Source organism: Psammomys obesus, unplaced genomic scaffold (assembly GCF_907164565.1).
Source record: "Psammomys obesus unplaced genomic scaffold, mPsaObe1.curated_primary_1811, whole genome shotgun sequence".
Classification (NCBI taxonomy): domain Eukaryota; kingdom Metazoa; phylum Chordata; class Mammalia; order Rodentia; family Muridae; genus Psammomys; species Psammomys obesus.
This window is the reverse complement of record NW_026587216.1, coordinates 3,807,043-3,824,685: the sequence shown is the minus strand read 5'-3', so window position 1 is coordinate 3,824,685 and position 17,643 is coordinate 3,807,043. Positions and strand designations below refer to the sequence as shown.

At 35.8% G+C, this 17,643-nt stretch overlaps 1 protein-coding gene across 1 annotated transcript in view; it reads left to right on the top strand.

Moving 5' to 3' along the window:
* The window catches only part of Mtrex (Mtr4 exosome RNA helicase), a 65,196-nt gene that overhangs the window by 9,362 nt on the left and 38,191 nt on the right, over window positions 1–17,643 (top strand). Inside the window, exons 4-14 of the mRNA XM_055603501.1 lie at window positions 1,492–1,554; window positions 2,454–2,566; window positions 3,312–3,486; window positions 4,681–4,771; window positions 8,119–8,243; window positions 9,337–9,435; window positions 10,098–10,200; window positions 11,799–11,930; window positions 13,408–13,487; window positions 14,764–14,874; window positions 16,436–16,537. Coding sequence (XP_055459476.1) covers window positions 1,492–1,554; window positions 2,454–2,566; window positions 3,312–3,486; window positions 4,681–4,771; window positions 8,119–8,243; window positions 9,337–9,435; window positions 10,098–10,200; window positions 11,799–11,930; window positions 13,408–13,487; window positions 14,764–14,874; window positions 16,436–16,537 — 1,194 coding nt within the window. The remainder of the gene's footprint in view (window positions 1–1,491; window positions 1,555–2,453; window positions 2,567–3,311; window positions 3,487–4,680; window positions 4,772–8,118; window positions 8,244–9,336; window positions 9,436–10,097; window positions 10,201–11,798; window positions 11,931–13,407; window positions 13,488–14,763; window positions 14,875–16,435; window positions 16,538–17,643) is intronic.

Genomic DNA, 17,643 nt, shown 5'->3' with positions numbered 1-17,643 from the left:
TCTGCCTCCCAAGTTCTCAGATTAAAGCATGTGGTACTAAGTTCACTTTTCCTTTCTTTTCATTTTTTGAATTCTAATTTTTAGTGTTTAAAATGATTCTTAAATTTATATTTTGATCATATTCTTACTCTCCTGTAAAGTCTTTCCAGATCCTCCCCTTCCTTACCCACCCAACTTTAAATTCTTTCTCAAAAAAAAAAAAAAAACCCCAAAAACCCTGTACAACAGCAAAGGTTCCCCCAACCAAGATAAATTACCACCCAAAAAGAGAAACACCAAACTGTAACCAAATAAAAGCACCCTAAAAAACCTGTGGAGTCTAGTATCTGTTGGTCAACTTCTCCTGAACATGAGGCCTTGGAGAAAACTGATTTTCTCTCTCCCAGCAGGTATAAGTGACAGTTCAATTATTAACCATTACCCTAGTGGCTAAGTTTTCGTTCATTCATTTAAAAAAAAAAATACAGCAATATAAAATGAGGTAGAACAGAAACTATCACATCAAAGTTGGACAAGACAAAGCAATAGAAGGAAAGAGCCCAAGAGAAGGCAGAAGAATCAGAGCCCCACTCATACATGCTCAGGAATCCCATAAAAAGGCTACACTGGAAGCCATAATATCAGCACAAAGGACCTGATGCAGACCTGTGGGGGTGGATCATTTCACCCCTGAGGGGGTTGTGACTCACAAGCGGAGAATACTAATCAGAACCTGCTGCTCTTTCTCTGCTTCATGGTTGCAGCGCACAACAGCAGGATTCGCTGAAGGGGGCCAAGGCAGGAGGATCATGAGTTTGCTTTTTTAATTATAATCAATTTCTGGCTAATCCTTCCTGAAACTGAATATATTATCTTATTGTAGTGAGTTTAACAGTATTCTTAATCTTGTTAAAAGTTTTCAATCTCATCCATTTAATTTTTATTGGTGTTTTTGCCTAATTTCTGTGTGTATTTTTAAAGTGACCTTGTGGATTATTTAGATACCATGTGGTTAGATTCTTACACAATTAGAAGCGAACATTCTGTGTTAATACTTATACTTGGGAATCTGGGAATAGGGAATATCATTTTATTTCAGATAGTTTTGTTTTCTGATGATCTCCCATTTTGTATGTTTTTGGTTTTGTTTTGTTTTGTTTTGTTTTGTTTTTTTTTTTTGAGCACCCATTAATGTGTGTTCATTAGGTATGGGAAAGATAAGGATAGCCAGGATAGGTTATAAACCCCTATAAATATCTATAAACAATTTCTTCAGGGAAATGATGCTGTATGTTTTCAGTTACATTGCCATTAGGCCAGTGCAAATAGAGGTTGTTTTTTTTTTGTTTTGTTTTGTTTTGTTTTTTAAATATTGTAACTAGCTTTTTCCCTTTTTTTGTAATCAGTTGATTTTCTCACATGTAAGACTAACAGAAACATTTTGCTGTCGTTTTTATTTAAATCCAGAGTTTAATGATCATTTCTTGTTTTCTCTTTGACCCTTAACATCAGGTTGCTCTTCCTGCAGATGAGGATTATGTACCACTTAAACCTCGAGTTGGAAAGGCAGCAAAGGTTTGTACTGTAGCCTTTGTGAGGTTTAGTGAGAGCTTAAAAAAGAAAACATTTCAAATGAGATTTTTAAATTTACTTGTTTGTGTGCCTTGAAGAAACCTACTACAAAATACAGTGAGAACTGGGTAAAGACTCGTGTTAGTAACTGTGATGATGTGATGAGCTTTTTAAACATTTTAAAACTGCTTATCACCCTTCTTAAAGAATCTTAACAAATTTGTCAATCTCTGTAGAAAAAAATTGCACATGTAAGTTTTATATACAAGATAGTTTCAACATTCAGCAGCTTCTAAGGGAACTGAAGTCTGGTCTGTTCTGTTCTGATGTGTCTCCTCAGTTGTCCAAAGGGGCCTCAAAGGCTCCCGTGTGCTGGGATTACACGTGCACACCTCTTTCTACAAACTGTTTTTACTAGGTTTTAAAAAAAAGTATTTAAAGCTTAAAAGAATGAGGTTAATTTCTTCCAAGAACTTTCTTAAAAAAAAGAAGCACAGAGAAGCAAGAATTATTTCTCTGCCTCTGCTGAGTAATGCTAGGAACTTTATTTTCAGTACCTCGAGTTTCATCTAGGAAAGGAAGTTATACGTACATCTATTTTATGGGATTATGAAGATTTATGATATATGGAAAGTGTTGTACAGTACCACAAAACATATAATAATGATTTTTATTCCTAATTTAAGTGTAAATACTACTAGACTATAATGAGAAAGTTAAACAGCAGATTAAGTTCTGTCCTGTTTAGCAGATTCAGTTTGTAGTCCTCTTTTTTTCACTACTGAGTTGTAGTGGAATCATACAGGAGTCGTAGAGTGCTTAGGAAAGACAGTCATTCTTTTGATTTTAGTGTGTTTTAGACAGCTTAGCATTCTCATGTGTCTGTCAATTTGCTTTTATAGGAATACCCATTCATTCTTGATGCTTTCCAAAGAGAAGCTATTCAGTGTGTTGATAATAATCAGTCTGTGTTGGTATCTGCCCATACATCGGCGGGAAAAACTGTGTGTGCTGAGTAAGTAATGGCTTTTCAAGTAAAATAACCAACTCACTTAGTTATTTTAGTCTTTGAAAGTTTCCTTTGTTTTCTGTCTGTAATTCTGCAAATAAGGATGCCTGTACTTTTTTTTTAGGTTATTTTAAGTAAACTTTAGTTTCTTTTTCTTACTTTCATTAAAATAGTGAGGATTTTTAGTACAGTGTTTTAATAGATGTAATCAAGAATCCTTAGAACGTAAGTTTCCTATATTTTGAGGGATGTCTTTCTGACAGCAGCTCTCTGTATAGCTGATTTCAACCTGTTATTCTACCAAATCCAACCTTTGGACCTACTCATTCAATTCCTTATGTCTACTTTCCCCTGAGTACAGATCATACTTTCCTGTCTCCTATCCCTCTTTGTTTTTGTTAAAGGTCAGTATTTTAGATAATGTAACACCTCTATATTCAGTTTTCCATATCTTTCACTGTTACTGTTGCATCATGCTTGGGTGCTTGTTAATTTTAAAATTAACGTTTCTTCCCCCCCCCCTTTTTTTTTTTTAATCAGAGGATGGCTGGAATAATAAGCATACTGGGCAGGAACTCTATTTTAAAAAGCCTTTGCCATGGTGTTTCTCTTAAATCTTAATTTCCTGATCTGTATTTAAATACTAAACTGAGGTAGTTTTGACTATAGTGTAAAGTTTGTTTATAGTTAAATAGATAATGAATGAATCTGCAGCAATTTAAAGCCATACTTGCTGTTTTTATATTCTTAGGTATGCTATTGCATTGGCGTTAAGGGAAAAACAGCGTGTAATATTTACCAGCCCAATTAAGGCTCTGAGTAACCAGAAATACCGGGAAATGTATGAAGAGTTTCAAGATGTTGGTCTGATGACTGGAGATGTTACTATTAATCCCACAGCTTCTTGTCTTGTTATGACTACAGAGGTAATTTATTTTGTACCTCATCTAACTTTCCCTTTTTAATTTAGTCAGTTTAATATAAAGCACTATAATATAATACAGCACAGTATAATATAAATATAATTTAACATATGAGTTTCTATTCAGTCCAACACTGGATGATTTATGGCTTGTTTTTTTTTTCCAGATAAAAATTATAGCTTGTAATAATTATTTGTGAATACAGTTGTTTGAAAAGTGCATAATCATTGTCAAGTGCCCTAGCAGCATTAAATATATCTCTAAATTAATATTTATTACTTTCTACTATAATATAGATACCTTAAAAAGCATTTTAATAGTTTATTATTACTATGACTCAAAAATACTTAGAATATATGTTTTTCAAGGATTTGAATACATAGTTTTATACAAGTAGTGACTCTTTGTTTCATGTGATTTTTTTTTTTCCTTCAGTGCTTAGTTACTTATTACAGGAATCAATTTAAAATATATTCACTGTTACACTGAGTTTTTTCTAATCACTGTTTTGTTTTGTATATGACATGGTTTTATCGTAATTATCTTTCCTGTACTTGATACTTAAAAAGCATTTGTTTGTGTGTGGACGTGTTCCTATGCATGGAATGGTGGAGGTGAGTGTGCCACAGTGTAGGGGTCAAGGTCAGAGAGAGCTTTGTGGGTCGGGGTCTCCCTTCACCCCGTGTGTTGAGTTTGGGAGGCTGACCTTCGAATCCTCTGAGCCATCGTACCAGTGCCCTTATCAGGACTTTTATACGTGGGGTTTTTCATAGTGTCTTTTCATTTTCATTTACAGTAGTATAAATTTCTTTCTAGTTTGGAGAGTTTGCAAAAGAGATAACTCTCTCTTTGGAGATGAGTGTAAGTTTTTATCTTTTCAAAAAACTTTCTCCGAGATATTTTAAACATGATAAAGACCCAGTGTCTCGGGTAGAAAATAAGCACCTCAGGTTCTAAAGAGGGAATCTTGGAAGATGCTGCACAGCGAGGAAGTTGGCTTTGTATTCCAAATAAGCAAAAGAATAGTATCTTGTGGATATCTGGATTACATGTAGTGAGAAGTTAAAGATACGTAACTTTATATTCTTTAATATTTCCACATAATAAGGTATCAAAAATTCATTGTTGAAAAAAATAGTATTTGACTAATTATTGGATGTTATTAATGTCCTGCAAAATATGTTTTCTTCTTTTTAGATTTTGAGGAGTATGCTCTATAGAGGTTCTGAAGTTATGCGAGAAGTTGCTTGGGTCATATTTGATGAAATTCATTACATGAGAGATTCAGGTATTTCACAGTATTGAGATAAATACCTTATATTTTCCTTACAAATGCCATTAATAATTTCAAGTAAGAATTGTTGGATTTATTTTCAGTTTCCATGTGCCTAGGATTCTAGTAAACTATTACATATTCAAATTGTGGGCCACATGTTAAAATATTCCCAGAAGGACTTACAGTTTAGTTTCTTAAGTAGTAATGTTTTTTAGCTAAAATTATACACATTCAAGTAAAGCAAATGGAATTAAAAAGTGCAGTGCTTTTATAGAGAGCTTGCTAAGCCAGGTGTGGTGCATGCCTATAATAGCAGCACTTGGGTGGCTGAGACAGGAGGATCAGGGAGGAAGAGATAGGAAGAAATGAGATCAGTGCTTGTCTAGGCTGCATGGCAAGACTTTGCCATCCTTCCCCACATTATTGTTATTGTCATTATTATTTTGTTTTGTTTTTTGTTTTTCGAGTCAGTGTCTTTCTGTGTAGCCCTGGCTGTCCTGGAACTTGCTCTGAAGACCAGGATGGCCTCGAACTCACAGAGATCACCTAGATCTGCCTCCTGAGTTCTGGGATTAAAGGTGTGAGGCACCATCGCCCAGCTCTCAGTAATTATTTAATGTGAAGGAATGTATAGAACTTCTGGTTTACAAAGGTAATGTTAGTAATTTTAAAGCTAATTTAGTTTTATGCATATTTGTAAGGGAAAAAAGGTAGGTATGAAGTAAACAATCAAACGAAACTGCTATATATTTTTCTTCAGGCTATTGTCTTACTATAATTAAAAAGTAAATATAGTTGCAATTTTGGGTTACACCAGAAAATTTAACATTTAAAAGTTAATGTTTAATATGTATGCACATAAAGTAAGATTGAGTTTTTATTTAAAGAACTAAATTAGTCTATAGTAGTGGTTCTTGTCTTTCCTAGTGCTGAGACCCTTTAATACAGTTTTTCATGTTACGGTGACCCCCCAACCATAAAATCATTTTGTTGTTACTTCATAGCTGTAATTTTGTTTATCTGAAATGCGACGTGCCCCCCCAAGGGTTTGTGGCCCACAGGTTGAGAACTGCTGATCTGTATACATGATAAAAATAATATAATGTAGGTTTTCTTGTGGTGTCCTTGACCTCTCTGGCCCTTTAAATCCTTCTTCCCTGTCTTCCACAAGATTTCCCAAGCTCCACCTATTGTGTGGCTCTGGGTCTCTGCATGTGTTTTCCTCAGCTGCTGGGTGAGCCACTCAGATGACAGTTATGCTAACCTCCTGTCTGCAGGTGTAGCAGAGTGTTATTAATAGTGTCAGGAGTGGGCTCTCCCTCATGACAGGAGACCCAGGCGGGGCCAGTCCCCACATTCTGCTCTCTTTTAATCCCTCTACCTCTTACAGGCAAGAAAAATCATGGGTCAAAGGTTTTGAGGCTGGGTTGGTATCTCCATCCCTCCATTAGAAGTCTTGCCTAGTTACAGGAGGTAACTGGTTCACGTTCCATATCCCTTATTGCTAGATTTCTGGGCATTTCCATTGTCCTAAATTTCTAGCTTGTCACAGGGATAACTCCCCACACACTGATTCCAGTTCTCCAGCCATCTTCCTCACACTTGATCCCTCCTGTTCCCCTCTCCCACCCAGCTCCCTTTCTCCATCCACCCCAGATGTCTATTTTATTTCTCCTTCTTGGTGAGATTCAAGTATCCTCCCTTGGGCCCTCCTTGTTACTTAGCTTCTTGTGGTCTGGATTGTAGCATGGTTATCCTGTACTTTATGGCTAATATCCAAGTATAAGTGAGTACAGACCATGCTTGTCTTTCTGGGTATGGTATCCTGGGCCCATAGGGGTTCACAATGACTGAATCACCAGCCAGAGAGCATCCATGGCATGAACCTAGGCTCCTGCACACATGTAACTTATGTACAACTTGGTCCTCATGTGGGACCTCTGCAGGAGCAGGGGTTGTCTCTGACTCTGTAGCCTGTCTTTAGAACCCTTTCCCCTAACTGGATGGCCTTGTCTAGTCTCAATAGAAGAAGATGAACCCAGTCCTAATACAACTTGATACGTACGCCAAAGCAGGTTGATATCCATGGGAGGTCTCCCCTTCTCTAAGGAGAAAGGGAAAGGGCCATAGGGGGAGGGAAGTGAAGGGGGGGGTACTAGGAAGAGAAGAGAGAGGGAAAGCTGTGATCAGGATATAAAGTAAATTAATTAATGAATGAAAAAATAATAAAAGAAAACAACTTTTACCTTTGCCAGATTCATATAGATACTTCTGAATACATTTTTTATTTACTTTAAAAATCATGAATTCTGGGCCAGCTTTTGGTTTAAGGCTCTTGCTACTAATACTAGCAATCTGAGTTCAATACCAGGGCCCATGTAGTTTGAGGAGACAGCTGACTCTTAAAGTTCTCTTCTTGAGACACACACACACACACACACACCTGCAAAAAATCTTACCAAACCTTGATAACGAAACTGAACTATGATTAAAAGAAGTTAAATATAGGTGATATAGCTCAGTGGTAGTCTATCATGCATGAGGTCCTGTGTCCTGGACCCAGCACCACAATAAATAAATAAATAAACAAATAAAATTTTAAAATGAAGCTGAATATAATAATGTGTAAGTTCTAAAACAGAAAGGTTGATTATTAAAATAAATATTCAGATAAAAACAGGAAAAATACCTGGAACAAGAGCCATTATTTTTTGAAACTGTATATTCAAAACTTTGAAGCTATATAAAAAAATTCAACTAAGTATTTTCAAGTCATTGATAATAATAAGCTATTAAATACTTTTTAAAGTATCTATTATAAAGTAATAATGAATATTATTAAGTAAGAGGTAGATTTAATGTTCATTAATTAGCAATAGGATAATTCGGTATAATAGGACATTTGAAGAGAGCTGTACCCATTTCAAATCTACTGTTTGTCAGATCAGTCTTTTATTTCTAGAGGTAATTTCCATGGGCTAATTCGGATAACATGCCATGTGGATTAGTAATAGCATAATTTTCCAGATGTGTTGTTGTAATGTCCTAGTCTTCATTAACCTCTGCTTCTCGAAAGGAAGTGGAAATACTATCAGCTGCCTTGGTACTGGGGTTCTTGTTTGTAATGGGAAGGCTACAGTCTGGACCTGCGTTTTCAGAATCCATTCTTTATGTGGTGGCTCACTATTGCATTGACTCCGTAGATTCATGAACTGAAAGTAGGTTTCCAGAAGGGTCTGTGGCCAAAGTAATGCTTGTGTAAAGAGGTTTGCATGTTCAGTTAGTAAGCTAAAGAGAAAATAATTTTAGATACTATCACTCAGCTAACAGTGAATCCGAAACTCTATTTTCTTTCTCAGAGCGTGGTGTAGTATGGGAAGAAACTATTATTTTGCTTCCAGATAATGTCCACTATGTCTTTCTTTCGGCTACTATTCCAAATGCTCGACAGTTTGCTGAATGGATTTGCCATCTTCACAAACAGGTACTGTCATACACTTTTCATGTCTTTATTATCTAAAAACATTGCCAGTTAGGCTTACCATATCCTCCTTACACAGTTTCCTTATGCTCTTAAGGATAAATAAGATAGTTTAATGTTAATCTACTTCTTAAATCAAGCAGCTTATCAAAATGAGTGAACTAGTTAGAAACTTTGATTTCTGAGTTCCATCACCAGTACAGTATAGCTAAGTCTCTAAGAGTTGTGCTTTGGAATCTAATTTTCTAACAGTTGCCAAGTTAACATTATCAGGTTGCCATTATCCTGATGATCTGCCACGTTTGGAAATAATGTACATTTACTCTGAGAGTCAGTTCCAAGTACACAGTGAAGAGGTTTCTTTGTTATTGTTTTGTTTTTAAGGTCTTGGTACCAGAAAAATACCTACTCATTTTCTTAAATATTTGATTTGCTAGTTTTTATGTAAATACATTCACACTTAGCGTTCACCATTTCTCCTTTGCTTTTCTAGTACAACTTTAATGTCAGTTTAAGACTGAATGCAACAAATGCTCGTTTATGAATGCTGAGCGGGATATTGATTTTCTTTTTCCTGTACTTGTTCTACCCTGGTACCTCATGAACTTACTCTTATGTATGGGATATCCAGTCTCAGTCTCTTTCTCTGCTGCTTCTGTAAGATAGAAGCCCAGTGAATCTTCTGGTGGAGCTTGATTTCTGCTATTAAACCAAAAAAATAAAAAAAACAAACCCGTGCTACAGGAATTTTATCTTGTTTTTATATATCAGGAATACCTTGTATCATCACATTAGGCCTGTATAGATCTTGCTAGAGGGATCATGTGTGGTTACAGTACTCAAGGATGAGTTGATGAGTAATTTAAGTTGAGATAATATGATTGGCCTTGGCTAGAAAACTGGTAAAAAGATGGTAGTATGGATTAATAGGCCTGTTTTTGTTTTTTCCATTTTTCTCTTGGGTAGCTTTTAAAATTATTTGAAAGTATTAAATTCTTGTGGAGTATTTAAGTTAATTTTATTTTTCCAAATTTCTTGTTGTGTAGATCAAATATTTGTCCTGAAGAAATACAATTCTCTTTCATTTCTTTTACAGCCCTGTCATGTAATTTATACTGATTATCGACCCACTCCATTGCAACATTACATATTTCCAGCAGGGGGAGATGGCCTTCACCTTGTGGTCGATGAAAATGTAAGGGAATAATTCACATGTCTGTGTAATGTCACTTTTTTAAATATGTTGCTTTTCTTTAATTTTGAACTGGAGAAAAATATTAACTGCCCCATACACACACACACACACACACACACACATTTTCTCTCTCACTCTTTTTTTTTTTTTTTTAGAATGATTATTTAAAACTATATCTCAGAAGTTTTAGCTGATGATTCTCTGTCTTGGCTCTTGGGAAGTTCAGATAGGAAGCTACGTTTTCCCAGGAGTTTGAGGTCAACTTAGTGAGATGTGGTTATAAAAAATTTATATATATTTGAGACTTTCTTCTTATGTATGAAATTACTTCTAGTCTCAGTATTTGGAATGCAAGGAAAATCAAGGACTCTGATATGCCAGATACTTTATGTCTTCCCAGTTTCAATTTTCCTTTAACATATTTTGTTATCACAAGTCACTTATTTTAAGTGACCTTTGCTATAACCATTGTTGTATTAAAGGGAGAAACTTTATGTTTAAGAAATGTTTAAACTATGGTTAAATATTTGTGAGTTACTATGTGGGTTCCAGGAACCAAACCCAGGCCCTCTGCAAGAGCACAAGTACTTTTAACCACTGAATCATCTTTCTAGCCTTGATTAGGTATTTACAAAGTTACATAGAAAAAAATATGATTCTAGGGTGACTTCAGAGAAGATAATTTTAATACTGCAATGCAAGTACTTCGGGATGCAGGGGATTTGGCCAAAGGAGACCAGAAGGGACGGAAAGGAGGAACAAAAGGTAATTTGGAACTTAAGTTTTTTAGACAGGAGCTTACATGTATCTTGACTATCTAAGTTACTCTAGTTTGTCTTTTATTTGATGTCTTTTGAGGAAGCTGTGTAAAGGTATAGGTGATATATGACAAAATTGGATAATTTAATTAATTTAAATGTAATGTATTACAGAAGCATTCATGTAAATATAATGTATGTGGTTTACAGTTTACCCACATTCAGTGGGTAATGAGTGGGCTTGGTAGATTCACATTATTATACAACTATTGCCAGAGTCAGCTTGAAATTTCCATAGAATTTATATACCATGAAGTTGGTTGTTTTAAAATGTGCAATGGGATGATTCCTAGTATTCACAGAACAGTGCATCTGTCTCTCCTGCCTGATTCTAAAGCAGTTGCACTCACGTTCTCTCTCCCCAAGTCATATGCATTAGCAGTCAGTCCTTACCTTTCTCCTTACACCACAGACTTAGGGAATTACTAGTGTTCCTTCTGTCTCCGTGGATTTGCCTCTTCTGCACGTCTCAAATATAGAATCATGGTCTTTTGTAGCTGACTCCTTTGAATGATGTGAGATTCATTCTCTGTGTGTATGGATCAAATAATATTGTGCTATGCATATACATTGTTTGAGTAGATATGGAGTTGTTTTTTTGTAGATATGAATAATAGTTCTGTAAACATTTTGTTTGTGTTACATGTTTTTGTGGGAATGTGTTTTCTTTTTTTTTTTTCGGGTGTGTACCTAGGACAATTGATGAGTCATATGGGAAGTTTAACCTTTTGGTTACTGCTAAATTATTTTCCAAGGTAGCCACACTATTTGGCATTCTTCATGCTATTCCTTTGAGGAGTGTATTTGAGTACCATTTTTTCCTACCTCTAGTCCGATTCTAGAGGTATGTATCTATTTGATTATAATTCTAGTAAAAGTGAAGTAGTATTTGAAATGTTCTCTTCATCTGCATCTTGTAGTTACTGATTGTAAACTTCTTACTGTGTACCTTTGGCATCACATGGTATGGGATAAATATCTATGATAATCCTTTGTCTACTTAAAAATGTGTATGTGTCTGCATGTCTGTCTGTCTGTCTATATGTCTTTGTGCCTTTGGAGACCAGAAAAGGGTGTTGGGTCCCTAGGAGCTGGAGTTTGTTTGTGAGCCGCTTGTCATGAGTGTCGTGATTTCAGCTGTGATCCTCATGATTAACAAGGGCTCTTAACTGCTAAGCCGTTCTTCAGCACCCCAGTTGTCTGGCTTTGAATTGGATTGTTGAGTGGTAACGGTTCCTATATTCTGGGTAGACCTGTATCAAATAGATACCTTGAGATTTTTTCCAGATTGTAGTAGACTGCCTACCCAACTGCTCATATCTGTTAGAAGCGCAGAGTTCTTCACATTGGTGTAATCTAGTTTAATTTTTTTTTGTCACACTTGCTTCTGCTCTTACTGTCAGCCAACAATGCTCTGGCTGTTTAAGATCGTGAAGATCTTTATCTTATTTTTTATTGTAGGATTTTTTTTTAATTTTACAGTTATAGTTAAGTCTGTCATCCATTTTGAATTAACTTGTGATGTGGTTTATTTACCCTTTGCAGGTCCATCAAATGTGTTTAAGATTGTGAAGATGATTATGGAAAGAAATTTTCAACCTGTAATTATCTTCAGTTTTAGTAAGAAAGATTGTGAAGCATATGCTCTTCAAATGACTAAATTAGATTTCAACACAGGTATTAATAATTTCCACATGGTTTGAATGCTGTGTCTAAATTAGTGTAAGATAAAATTTTGGTAATGTATCTGCTATATATTACTAGCATATGTGGGTTGCTTATAATCCTAATTAATTGTATGTACTCTGCACCTCTGTACAAACTTTATGAGGTTCTGTCAGTTTCTTTGCCTTCCATTTCTCCTTGGACCTAGTGCATGCCGGGCAAGCACTGTACCACTACAGCTAATTCCTTGGCCCTCTCCTATTTTATTGGAACGTATAACTACACAGCTCTATATTAAAACCAAAGGACATTCCTGAGAAACATTACAGTCATACCTTTTTGTACTTCATTATTATTAACTCGGTTATTCCCTGTCTCTGATTCATTAATGGTAGGTCTTTTGGTTAGAATAATTTATCAGAAGTACTGTCTTATAGCAGTCTAGACCTACTGTTTACCTCAACTCTGCTGAATTTCTCAAACATTCAGCAAGTCTATATTCACTGTACCTATGCCTCACTTAAAGTTATACAGCTGGTAGTAATATAACCTAGCCAAGATGTCAGCCAGTAGTTACTGACTTTGCCTATTTCATATGTGATCCAGATAATAAATATGGAGTAATCCAAAATTAACTTTAGTTGTAGCCAGGTATGGAGATGCACACCTGAACCCAGCACTTGGGAAGCAGGGGGACTGAATGTGAGGCCAGCATGGCCAACACAGGAGACATTGTCTCAAAACAAAACTTGAAAGTCTTCATGGGAAAATGAGATGGCAAGAACATTGCTTTGCTTTGAGTTTCAGTATTATAATTACTAGTTATGAGTATTCTTAAGGACTCAGGATTATATATTGATATAACAAATATTTTTTGTAGAATCTGTTACTTGGTTGACAGTAAAAAGAGAAATGTAGTCACTAACGATATGGGCTTTGGGATTGTTACTCTACAGTTAGGTGCTTATTTACACTAAGCTTCCACTACCTCAGAGTAGTAACAGGGAGACTAGAGCCTGCCGAGAGTAGGATCTCCTGTTCCCCCAAGTCACTTTGCTGTGGTGATTGTTACTGTAGCCCAGGTGGCCTGGAGTTCATGGCAGGTCCTGCCTCAGCCTCTTGATAGTGTTACTATTTTCATTAACTTTTATGTGCATTATGATTACTAGGTATCTTTCAAGGGTAGTAAATCTTACTGTGTGAGATTGCAATGCTTAGCCAGCCGTGGTGGCACACCCCTTAATCCTCTGGGGAGGCAGAGGCAGGTGGATTGCAATGTTTGAGGCCAGCCTGGTCTACAAAGCGATTCCAGAACAGCCAGGGCTACACAGAGAAACCCTGTCTTGGAAAATCAATTTAAAAAAAAAAAAGGAAAAAAATACCGAATCTTTATCTTGGCTTTATGTAGACTCTTATTATTTTTAATGTGTGACGTTTAGTATTACTTACTCATTATTTATTTGCCCTTGAATTTTTTTTTTTTTAATAGATGAAGAAAAGAAGATGGTTGAAGAAGTTTTCAGTAATGCAATTGATTGCTTGTCTGATGAAGATAAAAAGCTCCCTCAGGTGGGTTACTACCAGTTACGACGTATGGATTTTAGCAGACAGCAGATGTTAGCTCATTTATTCACTTTGTTGCACTGTGGTGTCATATGTTGGCCTGTGCTCTCAAACAACGCCTTCATAATATGTTTCAAATCACTGAAAAGATGCTGCCTGAAGGAACTTCTCTCTACGAGCATACATAGCATAATCTAGAAATTACTTTTTATATACTTTATAAAAAAATTTCAGTGTTGATTTAAGTCATTAAATTTCTTAGTTTAGAAAACCACTGAACAAGAGTGAATACCTAATAAAAATTGTTCTTTAAGAAGCGAATTCTTTCATGTAGTTCCTATTTTTCCTCTCACTGTTGAAATTAACTGGGCATCTATAGTATGCTGATAACTTGGTTTCCACTCCCAAGGATTGTTGATTTAGTGTGAATTCCAGTTGGTAGAGTTTTTAAAGAACTTTAAAGTTTTTAAGAAACTTCCCATATGATTTTACTCTCCATCCAAAGTATAATACTACTACTTTTGACTAAAGTAGTGCATGAAAGTTAGAGTGAAGCCAAAGGAAAAATTTGGAGATCATACTGTGTTCTAGAAATGAATGTTCTTATAGTATTTAGGTCACCCTAAGAATACATGAGCATGTTTCTTAGCACTTAAAATGGTGTTTTAACTTAGGAATTTTTAAAATACTTTTTCTTTCCAGGTGAATAGTGGGTATTGAATGGCTTCTCCATGGTTTCATGTACTTTATCCAAAACCGTTACAATGTAAGGTTTGGCTGCGTTAATGAGGATGTGCTCTTCAGTTATTTTAATTTTTTTTAAGAAGTACATCTTATAGTCTAACATCCTATGGTTAGAGTTTGAACTGCCAAACTCTTCTGAGTTTATTTTTAAGAAAGGGATAAAGGTTTTCCACACTCACAGTACTCCTGCCCTGGCCTCTGGAGTAGCTGGGACTGTCGGTGTAACCTCCATGCTAGTTTCCAGACACAGACTCTGCTGTCACAGCAGAGTGTGTAGGACATGACACCATGTTTAAAACAGATGAAAGGAAATGTCTTGCTTTAACCCTGATTGTCATGTTAAAGTTAAAGCTACGCCACAATTGTATTTCAGTTTAATATGTGGGATTATGGGTTGGGTTTTACTTTTATTCTGGAAAGGTTTTTAAAAATAGTTTCCTCATATACAAATGTTTTCATTTTTAGTTACCCATTTTAACCCAGTTTAACATTTTAAATTTCTTTTTTTCCTTATAACAAACATTATTCCAAATTGCAGGTTGAACATGTTCTCCCTCTCCTGAAGCGGGGGATTGGCATTCACCATGGCGGTTTACTTCCTATTTTGAAGGAAACTATAGAAATTCTCTTTTCTGAGGGATTGATAAAGGTATTGTCTTGTTTTGTTTTTTAATTTTTTATGTGTCAAAATTGTGTTACATGAGCAGTGTAAAAGTTGTCATGAGCATGGTACATAGGCAGGTTTGTTGTTGTCTGTTTGCCATTACAGTGCTAGAGGCCAAGCCTAGGGACTTGCTGTGTTTGGCCAGCACCCCCGCACCCAGTCCCTTTTGGCAGGCAGACTGTTGGATCTTCTCTTGTCCTGTCTCTTGTTTTTCTGAGACAGTGTCTTACACTGGAGCCCAAGCTGTCCTCCAACAGCAGTCTTCCTTTTTTGCTTGTTTTATGCTGGTATTATGAGTATGAGCCATCATATCTTGCTAGTTTTGTGATTTATTTGTCTGCAGTTTGTATAAAATGCCTTAGGGAAGGTTGCATGAAATACTTTAGGTAATGGACTTGGCCTTTACTTATAATGCCATATCAATGTTATAACTTTGGAGGATAAGTAGAAAAATTATTTAGTGTTAAATTAGTGGCATCCCCTGGCTGTAGTACAGTTTTGTAGAATGTGCTTCTTAATTATTAGGCATGGAGTTAGCTGGTCTTCTTCCTACTTCCACAATTAAAAGGGTTAATTTAGTTGTACTTAGGAAAGCGGGTGTTTTAGGATATTTTGATTGAACTCTTGGCTCATGTCTATACCCAGAATTGGGATATTAGAAATGGGAAACAGCTGAGCATATACTCACATGTGTTTTATCCTAAGAGTCCTCAGCCTTATGAAGAATATTTTAAAGAAATACTTTAGTACATTAATGAAGTATTAGTATTTACACCCAGATCCTAGTAAGTCCTTGTTGATGTTTTTCTATAGATTATAAATTTTGCTAAGCTTAATCATTATTAGGCCATTTTTTAAAAGGATGAGTGATAATTGCATGTTGTTGAATTCAAGTAAAGTAGCTGTAAATAAAAGGTGAAAGTTTATCCTGCCCTCTTATTTCCCAGAAAAGTTCACTAGCATACATTCAAATATTTTTTTCAAACAAAAGGTTATTATATATGGGTGTTTTCTAATGACTAGTATTCTTTTGAGTTGATGAAGTATTTTATCTTTCTGTTGATTAACATTTAATACTTTATTGACATATAACTTAGTATGCCTAAACCAATTTTTTTTGTTAATAAAGTCTTAGAGTTCTGTAGTCACTGAGTCTGTACTGCCCTAGAACCTAATTGTGAAGGGGTTAGAATTGGTTCATTGTCAGTGAAAAAGCCAGGAAAATTGATTGTGTTTAGAAAGATACTTTGTTGCCTTATCTTTGTTCTTAGTTCAGGTGTGTTGTCTCCATTTGCTTGCACTGGGATGTAAGAAAGAGTAATTTCCCTGAATAAGTTTGGCAAATGTAAACAAAAATATTTAATAATTATGTATATAAAGAACTGTAATAGATCCAGAATTTATATTGTCACTTATTATTATAGAGCCTCATTAAAGATTAAAAATTGAGTTTAAAAATTAATACTAGCTTTATTTACACTTGAAAATTATTTAAGTTTTTACCTTAAAATCCATTAATTAATCATATAATTGCTTGTTTATTTAGGCCTTATTTGCCACAGAGACTTTTGCTATGGGAATTAACATGCCAGCTAGAACTGTTTTATTTACAAATGCCCGTAAATATGATGGAAAGGATTTTAGATGGGTAAGTAATTAATTATATTTTAAAATAATAACTAATCTCTATTTTTATCTCACATGGATTTGACTCATATCATTGAGAGTTTTAGTTCCAAATGTTTAAGAGCTTCAATGCGAAGTGGAGTTTCCCTAATCTGAAAATCTAAACTACTAAAGCGTAAAACTAGAACACTGATAAAATGTCTCTAAATTCTTGGAATTTGAAACATAACCAATGCTCAATTGAGTCTGTGGATATATCTTAAAATCTGAAATACTTCTGCTCCCAAACATGTTAAGAAACAAGTTCCATCAAGATTAAAGCTTAGGTCCTTTGTACCCCCGCCCCTCCGTTTCCTTGAGATGACGGGCTTTAGTGATAGGCACCGTGGCGTGTGAAGCTGTAGGTGGAACCACTGCTTACTCTTCATCTTCTGAAATAGAGGACCACAGCGGTGCACACATGTCCTTTCCAGGAAGGGAGGAAAATTGCATTGACTGGGCTGAAATGTCAATCTAATCCCAAGGCAAGAACCCCATGCAGGAAGTGCTTACCATTATCTATAGACGTACTGTGCTAATAGATGGGAGGAAAACCTAGTCTGTATTAGTGAGCTTGAGACCATACAGGGCTACACAGGGAGACCCTGTCTCAAATACAAGGTCATTCTAGCTTGATGTCTTTCTATTCTAAGAAATACTGTCAGAAAGATAAAGCATAAGAACAGACGACAGGGCCTGGCTGGAGAGATAGTTCAGGAGTTAAGAGCACTGCCTGCTCTTCTAGAGGACACAGGTCAATCCTCAGCACCCAGTGGGCTAGCATCTGTTGTTGACTCCAGTTCTAAATGATCTGTTACTGTCTCCCAACTTCTGTGCCACTGTACTATATACATATGTTGCACAGACCAGTAAATAAAAAACACCCCCCCCCCCATTTTAAAGAACAGAAGTCAGTGGAGAAGTCTTTAAATCTTAAGATGATAGTCCTTAAAGTAAGCATCAGCGGAGGAGTATGTGTCAGGCCAGCAAGGAATCATTGGTAGGTGTGAAAGGAAGTGACAGAGCAGAATGTACAGTTTGAGTGTGCAGTCAGATCGGAAGATTCACTATTTGCCATTTGGAAAAAAC